The sequence below is a fragment of the Trachypithecus francoisi genome, unplaced genomic scaffold (genome assembly GCF_009764315.1).
Source record: "Trachypithecus francoisi isolate TF-2019V2 unplaced genomic scaffold, Tfra_2.0 Lachesis_group10, whole genome shotgun sequence".
Lineage (NCBI taxonomy): Eukaryota > Metazoa > Chordata > Mammalia > Primates > Cercopithecidae > Trachypithecus > Trachypithecus francoisi.
This window is the reverse complement of record NW_022681455.1, coordinates 124,881,681-124,897,147: the sequence shown is the minus strand read 5'-3', so window position 1 is coordinate 124,897,147 and position 15,467 is coordinate 124,881,681. Positions and strand designations below refer to the sequence as shown.

At 45.5% G+C, this 15,467-nt stretch overlaps 1 protein-coding gene across 1 annotated transcript in view; it reads right to left on the bottom strand.

The window, feature by feature from the left end:
* Positions 1-15,467, bottom strand: part of DNAAF1 (dynein axonemal assembly factor 1) — a 33,606-nt gene that overhangs the window by 17,260 nt on the left and 879 nt on the right. The window contains 5 exon segments of the mRNA XM_033219157.1: positions 529-650; positions 5,265-5,431; positions 5,894-6,115; positions 10,297-10,388; positions 11,811-11,946. Of these exon segments, the coding sequence (XP_033075048.1) occupies positions 529-650; positions 5,265-5,431; positions 5,894-6,115; positions 10,297-10,388; positions 11,811-11,946 (739 nt within the window).

Here is a 15,467-nt window from a genome sequence, read left to right as displayed (position 1 = left end):
AAAAGTCACGGACAGAATATTCATAAAGGAGGAAATATAAGTGTCCAGTAACAGTGAAAAAAATGCCCAACTTCATCAATTATCCAAAAATGGCAATTTAAAACAACGGGGTACTATCTTCACCCATTAACTAACTTGGCAAAGATTTCTTCTCATGGTTATGTCTTGTGAGGTTGTAAATTGGTACACACACTCTAGAAAACAACTAGAAAATATGTGTAAGAGTTTTTACAAAGTCTGAAACCGCATTTTTCAATGCAGTGATGCTACTCCCAAAATTCCATTCCAAGGAACTCATCAGCAAAGAGGTAAACCACCAATACAAAGATACTTATCAAAGGAATATAAAAATCTATGAATAAGTGCTTACATTTCCATTATAGTCAGTTATGTAGCCATCAAGCCTATTTCCAAAGAACGTTTTTGATATGTGAAATTGCTCAAGAATCAGAAATTTTAAAAGTTTAATATTAAGCATGGTCAACTATTAAACATTAAAATGTGATCAGAAGGCTTTTCTCTTCTTACCTGTCCTTTGGAAACACCGGTCTATCATCCAGGTATGTTAAGTGCTTTAGTCGTACAGTGACTGTCTTTCTATAATTAGGAATGTTTCTGATAACCGGGTTTCCCATCAAATTCAGTACGCGCTGCCAGAAGACAAGCAGAACCAAAATGATTACTGAAAGATGCGACTGAATTACTTGATATGTGCTGGGCACTAAGAATAAATGAACAAAATCTAGAGAAGTGCTAATATCACGTCCTGGTGACTTGATGGGAGAAATCGGAAGGTTTCCATCGCTCTCATGCTATCAGAGCATCTAGATCATTCAGCAGCCCTTTCCTCCACTTGAACTTCAGACCTTAGATCTCATTGTCCCTCCGGAACAATACTGGAAAACATTTTCTGAGGCTTTTTCTGAGAGCAGTTGATTATATTAGTTTTGCTACCCAACCTCTTTTACTGAAATGAATCTCTGCCTAATTGATTTTCTTTTCTTCCCAGCCAGGATCCATTTTAAGAAAATGCACACAGCTGCTAGACAGAGAAGCAGCAGTGACTAAGGGAAAGGATGGAGAGTGCCCGCTTACTTCTGCTGAGTGCCGCAGGATGGAGGGCCCTTCTCCCTCAGCTTACAGCTCTCCCTGCTGTCAGTTAGGACCAGGGAGGAGGAAGGGGTTCAGCAATCCCACTTGTCATCCTCCCCCATCTTTAAATACTGTCACCTCCTCTATTGCCTTAAGAAACTCAAAGAAGTTGGCCGGGCATGGTGGCTCACGCCCGTAATCCCAGCACTTTGGGAGGCCGAGGCGGGTGGATCACGAGGTTGAGAGATTGAGACCATCCTGGCTAACACGGTGAAACCCCGTCTCTACTAAAAATATAAAAAATTAGCCGGGCGTAGTGGCGAGCGCCTGTAGTCCCAGCTACTTGGGAGGCTGAGGCAGGAGAATGGTGTGAACCCGGGAGGTGGAGCTTGCAGTGAGCCGAGATCGCACCACTGCACTCCAGCCTGGAGACATAGCGAGACTCCGTCTCAAAAAAAAAAAAAAAAAAAAAAAAGAAACTCAAAGGAGTTGAATGCTTAGAGCGGCTGGGCTTGGTGGCTCACTCCTGTAATCCCAGCACTTTGGGAGGCTAAGGTGAGTGAATCACTTGAGGTCAGGGGTTCGAGACCAGCCTAGCCAACATGGTTAAACCCCATCTCTACTAAAAATACAAAAATTAGAGGGGTGTGGTGGCGAGCACCTGTAATCCCAGCTACTCAGGGGCCTGAGGCAGAAGAATCACTTGAATCCAGGAGGCGGAGGCTGTAGTGAGCCGAGATTATGCCACTGCACTCCTGCCTGGGTGACAAAGCAAAACTCCATCTCAAAAAAGAAAAAAAAAGAAGTTGAATGCTTAAGGCAACATGAGGGTGAACCATTTCAAAATCTGTCTGCCTAAATTGATGGAATATTTTTCATATCTAAACTGTTTCTTTGTTGAAGATATCGTAAATGAGTTAGTTTAGCATTTCCCAAACTTCATTCTCATGCTGTCTTTACCATTCTTGCTCTATTTTCAAGGGACTTACCCTGCACAGGGTGGGGCGGTGGGAGCAATACACCCAGGCAGCAATAAAGGGGTACACAGTGTGGGGAGGATTTAAATGCAGTCACAAAACAACTATTAATATAAAGCAACCTGCTTTCCTTCTGGGCTGAATTGTGTCCTAATCAAAATGCACATGTTAAAGTCCTTCAGCACCTCAGAATGTGACTGTATTTGGAGATAAGACTTTTAAAGCCGTGATGAAGTTGAAATGAGCCCATTAGGGTAGGCCCTAATCCAATCTGACTGGTGTCCTTAGAAGGAGAGAGTAGGACACAGCACATAGGGGGGGACCATGTGAGGACCCAGGGAGAAGACGGCCCTCTACCAGCCAAGGAGAGGACTCAGGAGAACCCAGCCCTGCCCACACCTTGCTCTTGACATTCAGTCTCTAGAATTATGAGAAAATAAATTTCTTTTTTTTTTTTTTTTTGAGACGGAGTCTAGCTCTGTGGCCCAGGCTGGAGTGCAGTGGCCGGATCTCAGCTCACTGGAAGCTCCACCTCCCAGGTTCACGCCATTCTCCTGCCTCAGCCTCCCAAGTAGCTGAGACTACAGGCACCCATCACCATGCCTGGCTAATTTTTTGTATTTTTAGTAGAGACAGGGTTTCATCATGTTAGCCAGGATGGTCTCAATCTCCTTACCTTGTGATCTGCCTGCCTCAGCCTCCCAAAGTGCTGGGATTACAGGCGTGAGCCACCACACCCAGCCACGAAAAAATATATTTCTATTGGTTAAGCCACCCAGTACTTATGGCAACCCCAGCCAAAACAAAAACGAACAAATGGGAGGATTATAATATAATAGAGCTTTCTATTCTCACCATGCCCTGCAGTTCTAAACTAGTCTTTTGTTAGTACATGCTACAGATTGTTCCTGAACTGTGATTTGCTTTCAGTTGACTCGCTTTTCTCCTTGTTTATCAACGCACTAAGCGGTATACAATAAACTCAAGGGTTTTGTGTACTAGTTTTAGTATTTTTTTCCTAGTACACATGACAACACATAGACACTAAGCAGCAAGGAAGCTGTCAAAGTTACTAGAGAGGACTTAAAAGGACATGGGAAGCAAGCCAAAGGATGAGAATTTTTTTTTTTTCTAGACAGCGTCTCTTTCTGTCTGGAGTGCAGTGGTGAGATCTCAGCTCACTGCAACGCCTCCTGGGTTCAAGCAATTCTTATGCCTCAGCTTCCCAAGTAGCTGAGATCACAGACGTGCACCAACATACCCAGCTAATTTTTGTATTGTTATTAGGGATAGAGTTTCACCATGTTGACCAGGCTGGTCTCAAACTTCTGGCCTCGAGTGATCTGCCTACCTTGGCCTCCCAAAGTGCTGGGATTACAGGTATGAGCCACCATACCTCACCTGGATGGGAAAATTTGAACATGAAAAGTTAAAGTGACTGCAAGAGTTAAATCTTGTCGGCCGGGCGCGGTGGCTCAAGCCTGTAATCCCAGCACTTTGGGAGGCCGAGACGGGCGGATCACGAGGTCAGGAGATCGAGACCATCCTGGATAACACGGTGAAACCCCGTCTCTACTAAAAAATACAAAAAACTAGCCGGGCGAGGTGGCGGGCGCCTGTCGTCCCAGCTACTCGGGAGGCTGAGGCAGGAGAATGGCGGGAACCCGGGAGGCGGAGCTTGCAGTGAGCTGAGATCCGGCCACTGCACTCCAGCCTGGGCGACAGAGCGAGACTCCGTCTCAAAAAAAAAAAAAAAAAAAAAGAGTTAAATCTTGTCAAATACTGTATATATAAATGCATGCATTCATAATGATACTAAAAAAAGAAAGGCTTCATTGTCGCCATGAGAGGTTGCTAGGGTCTCAATTCATTTTACTGAAAATTGATAAATAACCAACCTGAGCAATATGGCAAAACCCCATCTCTACAAAAAATATAAAAATTAGCCGGACGTGGTGGTGTGCACCTGTGCTCCCAGCTACTTGGAGGCTAAGGTGGGAGAATTGCTTGAGCCTGGGAGGTCGAGGCTGCAGTGAACCATGATTATACCACTGCACTCCAGCCTGGGTGACAGAGCAAGACCCTGTCAAAAAAAGAAAAAAAAAAAAGAAAGGAAAGAAAAAGAAAATTAATAAATAAAAGGGCCAAACATTGATTCTGGCCTTTTCTGCATGAACTGCATGAACCACTAGTTGGTGAGTGAAAGCTCTTTGTAGAAGCATTCTAGCTGACGCATTCTAACTAACAAATGCTGAGACAGTGAGAGAACTGGAAAGTTGTCATTGTGTGACTCCTCATTAAATAATTCATCTAGGCAACTTTCATCAGTGACTGCTGAAATAACTGGGAGAAGGACTGATGGGAAACTTGATAATGGCTGGATAAAGCTGACAACATCTGAACCCACTAGTGAATCTTAAAATGACAAAAGGAAAAGCAAGCAGGCATCACATGCTCCCTGATGTGAGGAACCGGCAGTGGAAGGACCTGGCACACCTCAAGGTGAAATATTGAGCCCGAATACCACCCAGTCTCTGACTCCGATATCATTTTACAGGAAATACCAGGCCCAGCAGAACATGTTAAGTGGCACCACAAGGATGCAGTCAGCTAAATCCAGAATGTGGATAACACCAGACAGAGGACCTGGTTTCCTTGAAAAATCAGTTGAGTGGTAGCTGAGCGTGATGACTCATGCTTGTAATCCTACTACTTTGGGAGGTTGAGGCGGGTGGATCACTTAGGGTCAGGAGTTCAAGACCAGCCTGGACAACATGATGAAACCCTGAATCTACTAAGGATACAAAAATTAGCTGGGTGTGGTGGTGTGCACCTGAAATCCCGGCTACTCGGGAGGCTGAGGCAGGAGATTTGCTTGAACCCGTAGGCAGAGGTTGCAGTAGGCCGAGTTCGTGCCATGGCACTCCAGCCTGAGTGACAACAGTGAGACTCCGTCTCAAAAAAAAAAAAAAAAAAGGCCTTATCTGTCAGAGGTACACACTGAACTGTTTGAGGGTAAAATAATATGGCATCTGGCATTTCAGATATTCCAGCTAAAAACACAAAGAGGAAAAAAGTGTGAAAAAGGGAAGGAAGGAAGGCAGGAAGGAGAAAAAAGACAAAAGGACTTGATATTTGATGAAAATAATAGAAATGGTTTCCTGTGGTGCTTTTTCGTTGCTTTTTTGTTTTTACCAAATCGGGCATGCTTTCCAGAATGCTCAGGATCTCAGGGTCACTCAGCTTGTTGTGTGAAAGGTCAAGGACACAAAGCCTCAAGCACTCTTGTAGATGCTGAATGTCCTCCACGGTCTCCAGGTGATTGTGGGCCATCTGCAGTGTGTTCAGGACTGGGAGGCAGGCTGGAAGGTAAGGTCAGCAGAAGTCAAAAACAAAGGCATAAAAATGCTTCTTGGGCCAGGTGCAGGGGTTTATACCTGTAATCCCAGCACTTTGGGAGACTAAGGCAGGAGAAACTTTTGAGCCCCGGAGGTCTGAGATCAGCCTGGGCAACATAGTGAGACCCCATATCTATAAAAAGTAGAAAAACTTGCCAGGTCTGGTGGCACGTGCCTGTGGTCTCAGCTACCTGGGAGGCTGAAGTGGGAGGATTGCTTGAGACCAGGAGGTCAAGGCTGCAGGGAGCTGTAACTGCACCACCACATTTCAGTCTGGGTGACAGAGCAAGACCCTGTCTCAAAAAGAAGCAAAGCAAAACAAAACCAAAAACACTTCTTGCCCATAATATAAAATCTTAGAAGCTCCCTCAGGGGAAAGTGATGGACACATGGCAAATAGGCACACTGCTTCCTGGGTACTCTTACAGAGGTTTTCAATGGTCTTGATGTAATTGTTGCTGAGGTTAAGAATATCCAGTTTCTGCAGAGCTTCCAGGTTCTCGATCTTATGGAGCAAGTTCACTTGCAAGAAGAGGCAACGCAACTCGGTTTGCGCCTCCAGGTTTTCGATTTTCTGTATTCCATTGCTCTGCAGCCAGAGACAGCGCAGCCCTGTGTACTCTTCCAGGTTCTCAATGCGATCAAAACCTAACAAGGAGGAAGCACATGGGAATTCAGCTCCTACTCACAGGGCAGAGGGGTCATGGTCACCCTTGTTTTTGCCTACTATTAGGGACTGAATATCTGTGTCCCTTCAAAATTCATACATTGAAATCCTAACCCCTAATGTGATGGTATTAGGAGGTGGGACTTTAGGGAGGTGATAAGGTCACGAGAGAAGAACCCTCAGGAATGGGATTAGTGGCCTCATAAACGAGGCCCCAGAGAGCTCCTTTGCCATCTTCACTCCATGAGGATACAGCAAGAAAGTGCTATCTGAGAATAAAAAAGCAGGCTCTCACCAGCCACCATATCTGCCAGTCCTTTGACCTTGGACTTTCCAGCCTCCAGAACTGTGAGAAATACATTTTTGTTGTTTACAAGCCACCCAGGCTATGGTATCTTAGTCTGCTCAAAACAGCCATCCACACCTCCTTCCTCTAGTAACAACTTTTCTTGGAGGAACCATCCTTCTCCTAATATCACCTGACGGCTCTCTGGGCAGCCTATCAGAGTCATGGGGACTCATTCGGGGGTGGCCACACTTAGCCAAGCAAGACCAACTTTGATGCATCCCAGGGGGTCTTGCTGAAAAGAACAATAGTGTTTCTGCTGGAATCACCCACCTGAAAGGGTGGAGCCTACTGCTGCCTTCATGGTAGGGAGTGGGTGGAGGTGGGGGTGCAGTGGGGGGTAAACCTGCCCTGAAAATGCCCCCACCAGGCCTAACCCTGGTGCAAACTGTAGGCCTTGTTTTGTTCTCTTTTTCAGTTTTATGAGCCAAATTTAGGGTTAGGAAAACAAACGTTTCAGTTTCCTTTAGTAACTCATCATCAATGTGTAATTCATGCTTTACCTACTATTACCAACACTTTTTAAAGTTCTTTATTTCGTTGCCTGAAAAAGTTTTTATTACAAATTTTTCATATCAGTGGTGAGCAAAAATGCACCCATGTTCCTGCCAACAGATAATCGTTTTCATTTTTCTCTCTCGCCTTCCAAGCTTGCTATGAGCATACATAATATTTAAAATAGTTATAGAATACACTTAAACATAGGTATTGTATAGATAGACTTTTTAAAATCCTATCTTTTTTCCACAAAAATTTTGATTATTTTATTTCTTCAAGTTTTATTTTAAGTTCCTGGGTTCCTGTGCCAGATGTGCTGGTTTGTGACATAGGTAAGTGTGTGCCATGGTAGTCTGCTGCACAGGTCATCCCGTTACCTACGTACTAAGCCCAGCATCAATTAGCTAGTCTTCCTGATGCTCTCCCTCCTTGCAAACCCTCTCCACAAAAATTTTTATAGCGGAAGTATTTGTCATGTTACTCCAAGGTCTTCGTGCTGAAGTCAGTATCTATGAAAGATAGGAACTTTTTTTTTTGTCTTTACGTCTTTAAGATAGGCACAACACCATTGTGACGTCTCAACAACAGTTCCTCAATGTCATCAAATAGCCAGTAACTGGTCACACTTCTTTGTTGTCTTTTTTTCCAAACTGTTTACTGCCTGAATCAACACACAAATAAGGTCCGAACCTTGTCATTAGTGGATGTCTCTTAAGTCACTTTTTTTTTTTTGAGATGGAGTCTGGCTCTTGTCGCCCAGGCTGGAGTGCAATTGCACAATTTCGGCTCACTATACCCTACACCTACACCTCCCGGATTCAAGTGATTCTCCTGCCTTAGCCTCCTGAGTAGCTGGGATTACAGGCACCCGCCATCACACCTGGCTAATTTTTGTATTTTTAGTAGAGATGGGGTTTCACCATGTTGGCCAGGTTGGTCTCGAACTCCTTACCTCAGGTGATCTGCCTGCCTTGGCCTCCCAAAGTGCTAGGATTACAGGTGTGAGCCACTGCGCCCAGCCAACCTTTGTTTTTTTGGACAGAATCTTGCTCTGTCGCCTAGGCTGGAGCGCAGTGGCACAATCTTAGCTCACTGCAGCCCGCCTCCTGCCTCAGCCTCCCAAGTAACTAGGATTACAGGCATGCACCACCACATCTGGCTTTTGTGTGTGTGTGTGTGTGTGTGTGTGTGTGTGTTTTTAGTAGAGACAGGGTTTCACCATGTTGGCCAGACTGGTCTCAAACTCCTGATCTGCCTGCCTCGGCCTCCCACATTGCTGGAATCACAGGCAACAGACGCACGCCCGGCCTTACGTCACTTTTAACCTAGAGTGTGTATGTGTGTGTCTCTCTCTTTCTTCCATTGCAGTTTTTTGTTGAAGAAACTGGATTATTTGTCCCCTTGGTTTCTGACATTCTGGTTTTTCTCCCTGGTCTTTGCTCTAGCTCTCACCCCATCTCCTCCCCCTTTGCTGTTCAAGCCATCTCCAACTTGCTGCTACCACTGGATCCCCCCATCACTGCAACCACCTGGCTCAAGTCTCCCTAAGATCCTAATTGCTATACGCTATTGGCAGTCCTCTTAGCCCTTGACTATTCCAAGGCATCTGGCCCATGGGCCCTGCACCCCTTTCCAAGCTTCCTCCTCAGGCTCTCTGGATCACCCTCCTAGTATCGATGCCTTCATGTTAGCAATGCAGTAAGACAGGAGTGGATCCTGACACCAACAGCATACAATGGAGTGATGAAGTGTCACCTCCACTTTTGTCTTGGTCTTGCTTCCTTTCTTGGGTAACTTGCTCTAAGGGAAGCCAGCTCCCATGGAGAGGCTCATGTGGTGAGAAATTAAGGCCTCTGGCTGACAGCTATGAGGGTGAGGCCTAGAGCCTGGAAGTGGATTCTCCAGCCCCACTCAAGCCATCAAATGAGTGAGGCTGCGCTGACAGTCTGACTACAGCCTCATGAGAGACCCTGAGCCAGAACCACCCAGCTAATGACTCCCGAGTTCCCAGCCCTCAGAAACTGGGTGAGATCATGAGTTGAAGTTGCTACGTTTCAGGGTAGTTAATTATGTAGCAATAGATAACTAATATGGGCACCTCTCTCTCCTAGCTCTTCTACCTCTCTGACTGTCTCTACTTAGTCAAACTTACTGGTTCCTTTTTTCTTTCCGCCTCCTAAGTATCAGTCCCCCGGGGGTCTGTCCTCCTACATCATCTTCCTCACTGCTACACCTGGATGCTGGGTGGGGAATTTTGGAGTGAGGAGACCCATAGGAGTTGTGCTGGCCCCTTGAGGCATTTGTGCTCCTGGATCCCTTTGGGCATCTCCCTGCCAGGGCACCATCCTCACAATAGCTGCTCCCATCCCCCAGGACACCAAAGACACAGTTGCCGGTTCCCTCTGTGCATTTTCAGCACTGAGCAGTGCTGGGCACACGGTGGACTCTCAGCAAACAGCTACTGAAGAAACAAATGAACAATGAGAGGACTGATGAGCAAGTTGGTCACCCCATCAGCACAGGCTGGGAGCCCTCAGGCTGGGAAAAGCCCTGTCTGTGACCCTGAGCTTCCATTTATATGTGATACTGGACTCCAACCCTGGCTCCTGCTCATGCCTCTCCATTCTAAGGGGCACCCAAAGATCTTCATTATTTGTTTCCAACATCAAGCTGCAATCCTTCCCAACATATACCTCCCAAGCCCAAAGTACTTATAAACTAACTTTCTGGTATGAAGAATTAAAGTCCTGGCTGGGTATAGTGGCTCATACTTGTAATCCCAGCACTTTGGGAGGCTGAGGCAGGTGGATTGCCTGAGCTCAGGAGTTTGAGACCAGAATGGGCAACATGGTGAAACCCTGCCTCTACTAAAAATACAAAAATTAGCAAGGTGTGGTGGCGGGTACCTGTAACCCAGCTACTCAGGAGGCTGAGGTAGGAGAATAGCTTGAACCTGGAGGCAGAGGCTGCAATGAGCAGAAATTGTGCCACTGCACTTTAGCTTGGGCAACAGAGTAAGACACCATCTGAAAAAAAAAAAAGAAAAGAAAAAAGAAAAAAATTCCTTAGGAAACAACAATAAAAGATAATGTGTTTCCTTGGTATTCCTATAGCCAGTGGCTCCTTTGTAAACTCTGGTCAGGCAAGACTTTTTCTTGAAATAAAAGTTATTCCTTTTCCATAAATCTCCACTAAACTCTGAAATGTCCTGCTTAGATACATTCTGAGAACTAAAGATGATCCCTGCAAGTAATTTTTTATACCACTAGACAGAATCCTTCCACCTGACATGAACCACTTCCTCTCTTAGGGCCTTACCTTTAAAGTGTAAATACAGAGTATCATTCAATGCTGGGGTAGTATAAAGCTTGTGCTGCTTGCAGAGTTTTTGCAGGGAACTTTTAGTCATTCTGTTAAAATGTAAAATATGAATAAGCTTATTGCAAATTGTCAGCTGTAAAATATATTCTCACAGTTCTTTACCACATCCATTCCTGCCCAAAATTCTGTAACATCCTATATGCCTGATACCTATTTTAAGTTCTTCTTTTTCTCTTTCTCCTTTTCTTTTTCTTCTTCTTTTTTATATAGATTTTAGGGCCTCATCCAGTATTATTTTCAGCATTTTTTTTTTTTTTGAGATGGAGTCTCACTTTATTGCCCAGGCCTAAGTGCAATGGCACAATCTCAGTTCACTGCAACCTCTGCTGCCTGGGTTCAAGTGATTCTCCTGCCTCAGCCTCCCAAGTAGCTGGGATTACAGGCATGCACCACCATGCCCGGCTAATTTTTGTATTTTTAGTAGAGATGGGGTTTCACCATGTTGGTCAGGCTGGTCTTGAACTCCAGACCTCAGGTGATCCACCCACCTCGGCCACTCAAAGTACTGGGATTACAGGCATGAGCCACTGTGCTTGGCCTATTTTCAGCATTCTTAAAAATTGCAATGTATGTTCTTTTTTTAAATTTGAGACAGAGTCTTACTCTGTCACCCGGGCTGGAGTACAGTGGTACGATCTTGGCTCACTGCAACCTTCACCTCCTAGGTTCAAGCGATCCTCCTGCCTCAGCCTCCTGAGTAGCTGGGATTACAGGCACCCGCCACTATGCCCAGCTAATTTTTGTATTTTTAGTAGAGACGGGGTGTCACCATCTTGTCCAGGCCAGTCTCAAACTCCTGACCTCGTGATTCGCCCGCCTCAGCCTCCCAAAGTGCTGGTATTACAGGCATAAGCCACTGTGCCCAGCCTAAAAATTGCAATGTATGTTCTAATAAAAAATACTTTAAATGGTGTCATCAGGAACTACTGCTGTTCCTCTCTGCAGGTCTGGCATTAAAGTTGAATAGAATGTGCGCTCAGTTGTGCAGCAAAGGCAGTGCCATCCTCACTCCATTCTCAGACACCAGGCAGGCAATTCAGTCTCTACCAGCCTCTATTTCCTTATCTGTACAAGGGAGTGATTACATCATCCACCTTTTTTTTTTTTTTTTTTTTTGAGACGGAGTCTCGCGCTGTCACCCAGGCTGGAGTGCTGTGGCCGGATCTCAGCTCACTGCAAGCTCCGCCTCCCGGGTTCACGCCATTCTCCTGCCTCAGCCTCCCGAGTAGCTGGGACTACAGGCGCCGCCACCTCGCCAGGCTAGTTTTTTGTAGTTTTTAGTAGAGACGGGGTTTCACCGTGTTAGCCAGGATGGTCTTGATCTCCTGACCTCGTGATCCGCCCGTCTCGGCCTCCCAAAGTGCTAGGATTACAGGCTTGAGCCACCGCGCCCGGCCACGTCATCCACCTTACTCCGTAAATGTGCACTACTTGGCAGCATGCCCACATACCTGGGGACCCGATCTTCTCTGTCTTCTCTTGGGTGTGCGAAGTGACCACCTGACCCATTATCACCACTCTGTTTCTGCTGGCTTTGGTAGGATGTGGCAGAAGAACCCACACATATTTCCTTAGGATCATTAACTTCTGTAAAATAAAAGAGATCAGGTCTGTAGAGATCAAGATATATACCAAAAAATATCCCCCAACTTCAGCTTGGTTAATGACCATCCACTTTTACTATAGAACACCAGTATTCTTTAGCGGCCGGGTATGGTGGCTCATGCCTGTAATCCCACTGTTTGGGAGGTTGAGGCAGGTGGATTGTTTGAGCCCAGGTATTTGAGACCAGCCTGAGCAACACGGCAAACCCCATCTCTACAAAAAATACAAAAATTAGCGGCCGGGCGCGGTGGCTCAAGCCTGTAATCCCAGCACTTTGGGAGGCCGAGACGGGCGGATCACGAGGTCAGGAGATCGAGACCATCCTGGCTAACATGGTGAAACCCCGTCTCTACTAAAAAATACAAAAAACTAGCCGGGCGACATGGCGGGCGCCTGTAGTCCCAGCTGCTTGGGAGGCTGAGGCAGGAGAATGGCGTAAACCCAGGAGGCGGAGCTTGCAGTGAGCTGAGACCCGGCCACTGCACTCCAGCCTGGGCGGCAGAGCGAGACTCCGTCTCAAAAAAAAAAAAAAAATTAGCCAGATGTAGTGGTGCGTGCCTGTAGTCCCAGCCACTTGTGGGGCTGAAGCAGGTTGATCACTCAAGCTTGGGAAGTTGAGGCTACAGTGAGCTGTGTTCACAGCACTGCACTCCAGCCTGGGCAATAAAATGAGACCCTGTCTCTCAAAAAAAAAAAAAAAAAAAAAAAAAAAACACTAGTAATCTTTAAATGCAAACAACTTTTTTTTTTTTTTTTTTTTTGAGACGAGTCTCGCTCTGTCACCCAGGCTGGAGTGCAGTGGCGCGATCTCAGCTCACTGCAAGCTCCACCTCCCAGGTTCACGCAATTCTCCTGCCTCAGCCTCCTGAATAGCTGGGACTACAGGTGCTCACCACCATGCCCGGCTAATTTTTTTTTTTTTTTGTATTTTTAGTAGAGATGGGGTTTCACTGTGTTAGCCGGAATGGTCTCAATCTCCTGACTTCATGTTCTGCCCACCTCGGCCTCCCAAAGTGCTGGGATTACGAGCATGAGCCACCATGCCCGGCCTAAAGGTATAACAATTTTTAAAGCACTGGCAAAGACTATGTAAATTTCACTTCTAGATAGTCCTCTATAAAAACTTTTGTACAGGTGCACAAGAAAACATGGACAAAGAGATTTGTTTCTGCATTTTTTTATAAAAGCCAAAAAGTGTTAACAATGTAAATGTCCTTCCATAGGGACTGGTTACATAAAACAATGACTTGCTTTTCTGCCTTTGAGAAGAATGCACTAGAAGTACATCTATCCATAGGGATAATTCTCAGAAACGTATATGGAGTGAAAAAAGCAAGTTTCACAATAAGCACAGGATACCGTACATAAATTAAAAATATGCAAACCAATGCTATGCATTGTTTCAGGGCATGTATGTATAGAGAAGTGCTTGCAAGAATCCATATAAAATTCTGGACAAGGGAGGAAAGGAATGGGATTAGAAATCAGGTGGGGGATAGGGGACAAAAGGAACACCAACTTTATGTGAAATGTTTTCTTTCTTTTTTTGGGGGGGGGGAGACAGTCTTGGTCTATCCCCCAGGTACAGTGCTGGGATCTCAGCTCACTGCAGCCTCTGCCTGCCAGGTTCAAGCAATTCTCATGCCTCAGCCTCCCAAGTAGCTGGGATTACAGACGCCTGCCACCATGCCCAGCTAATTATTTTGTATTTTTAGTAGAGACAGGGTTTCACCATGTTGGCCAGGCTGGTCTCAAACTCCTGACCTCAGGTGATCCGCCTGCCCTGGCCTTCCAAAGTGCTGGGATTACAGGCGTGAGCCACCGTGCCCGACCTTATTTATTTTCATTTATTTTTTGTTTGGGGGGAACTTATTTCTTTAATTAAAAAAGACTTCAAGTTAATATGATAAAATGTTAATCATTTTCCGTTCTTGCTGGCAAAACATGGGTATTCGTTTCAATGTTCTTTGTTCTTTTGCCTTTTAAAAAATTTCTCAAGCCAGGTGTAGTGGAGCACGCCTGTAGTCCCAGCTACTCAGGAGGCTGAGGCAGGAAGATCTAGCCTGGGTAACACAGTGAGATTCTATCTCTTAAAAAAAATCTTCGAAAGGAAAATCACATGAAAAGAAACAAAAATAGTGAGAACATCTTTGATAAAAATAACATGAGCACATTCAAATGAATAATTTTTTTTAAAGGTCATTCAAAATTAGCCAATTCAACTGCACTTAAAGAGCAGTTGTCTGCTGCTTTCTGTGTTTGTGTGGTCTAGTGAATAAGACTAAAGGCTGTGTGTGGGGGGACTGATTCTTAAACTCATCAATTTTGCATAGAATGCCCAGCCACAGGAAGCAACAGATAAATGTTTGTGGAAAAAATAAAGAATAAGCGCTCGATATATAAATATCAATATGTAATTAATAACAAGAGCTACCATTTAATAATGGCCCACTATATGCTGGAGCATTTAATTGTAATTCTCTCCATATACTCCTGTATAATTATCCCAGCTTACAGATGAGGAGACTAAGGCTCCGAGAGATTAAGCTCTGGGCCAATGGCCATAAAGCTGGCCAGCTGCTAAGCCTCAACCTGAACCCAATGTCAATGGCTCCAAGGTCAGTGTCTTTCCACTGAGCAATGCCAGTTCCCTATGGCTCCTCATACAAGGTTCATCTGGACAGTTGATGCTTAAGATATATTTGTTGCCTGGAACACAAATCAGCTGGTTTATTTGTTGCCTGGGTTCAGAAACTGGAACACAAATCAAGTGGCTTTTTAATCTAATCACTAAAAGGTTTCCCTTAGGGCACCAAGTCTAGTCTAGTGGGAGCAGAAGCTGAAGCTGGCCTTCCTTCTTTCCTTTTTTTTCTTTTTTTTTTTTTTTTTTTTGAGACAGAGTCCTGCTCCGTTGCCCACAAACTAAAGTGCAGTGGTGTGATCTTGGCTCACTGCAACCTCAGCCTCCCACTTGGCTCACTGCAACCTCCGCCTCCCCGGTTCAGGGAATTCTCCTGCCTTAGCCTCCCAAGTAACTGGAATTACAGGCACACATCACCACGCCCTGCTAATTTTTATGTTTTTAGCAAAGACAGGGTTTCGATACGTTGGCTAGACTGGTCTCGAACTCCTGACCTCAGGTGACCCGCCTGCCTCTGCCTCCCAAAGTGCTGGGATTACAGGCGTGAGCCACTGCGCCCAGCTATGAAGGTTATCTTTCAAGTCCATTCTGGCAAACTTTGGTGAGGGGGTCACACCCTGACCCCAGAACCACCAACTCTTCATTTGGACTCTCTACCCTAGGTCAGGCACTGGACTAAACTCCAAATTCAATCAGGATGTCTTGCCCTGACACAACATGCAGTCTGGAGGGGGAGAAAGCCTTTGATCTTACATGCTGATAGCAATAAAGGGATATATTTAAAGCATCAAAGTTGGGAGCAGGGAGAATGGCGTGGTGGGTAAGGGCTGGGGCTCTGGAGACCCATACTGTCTGGGCCTGA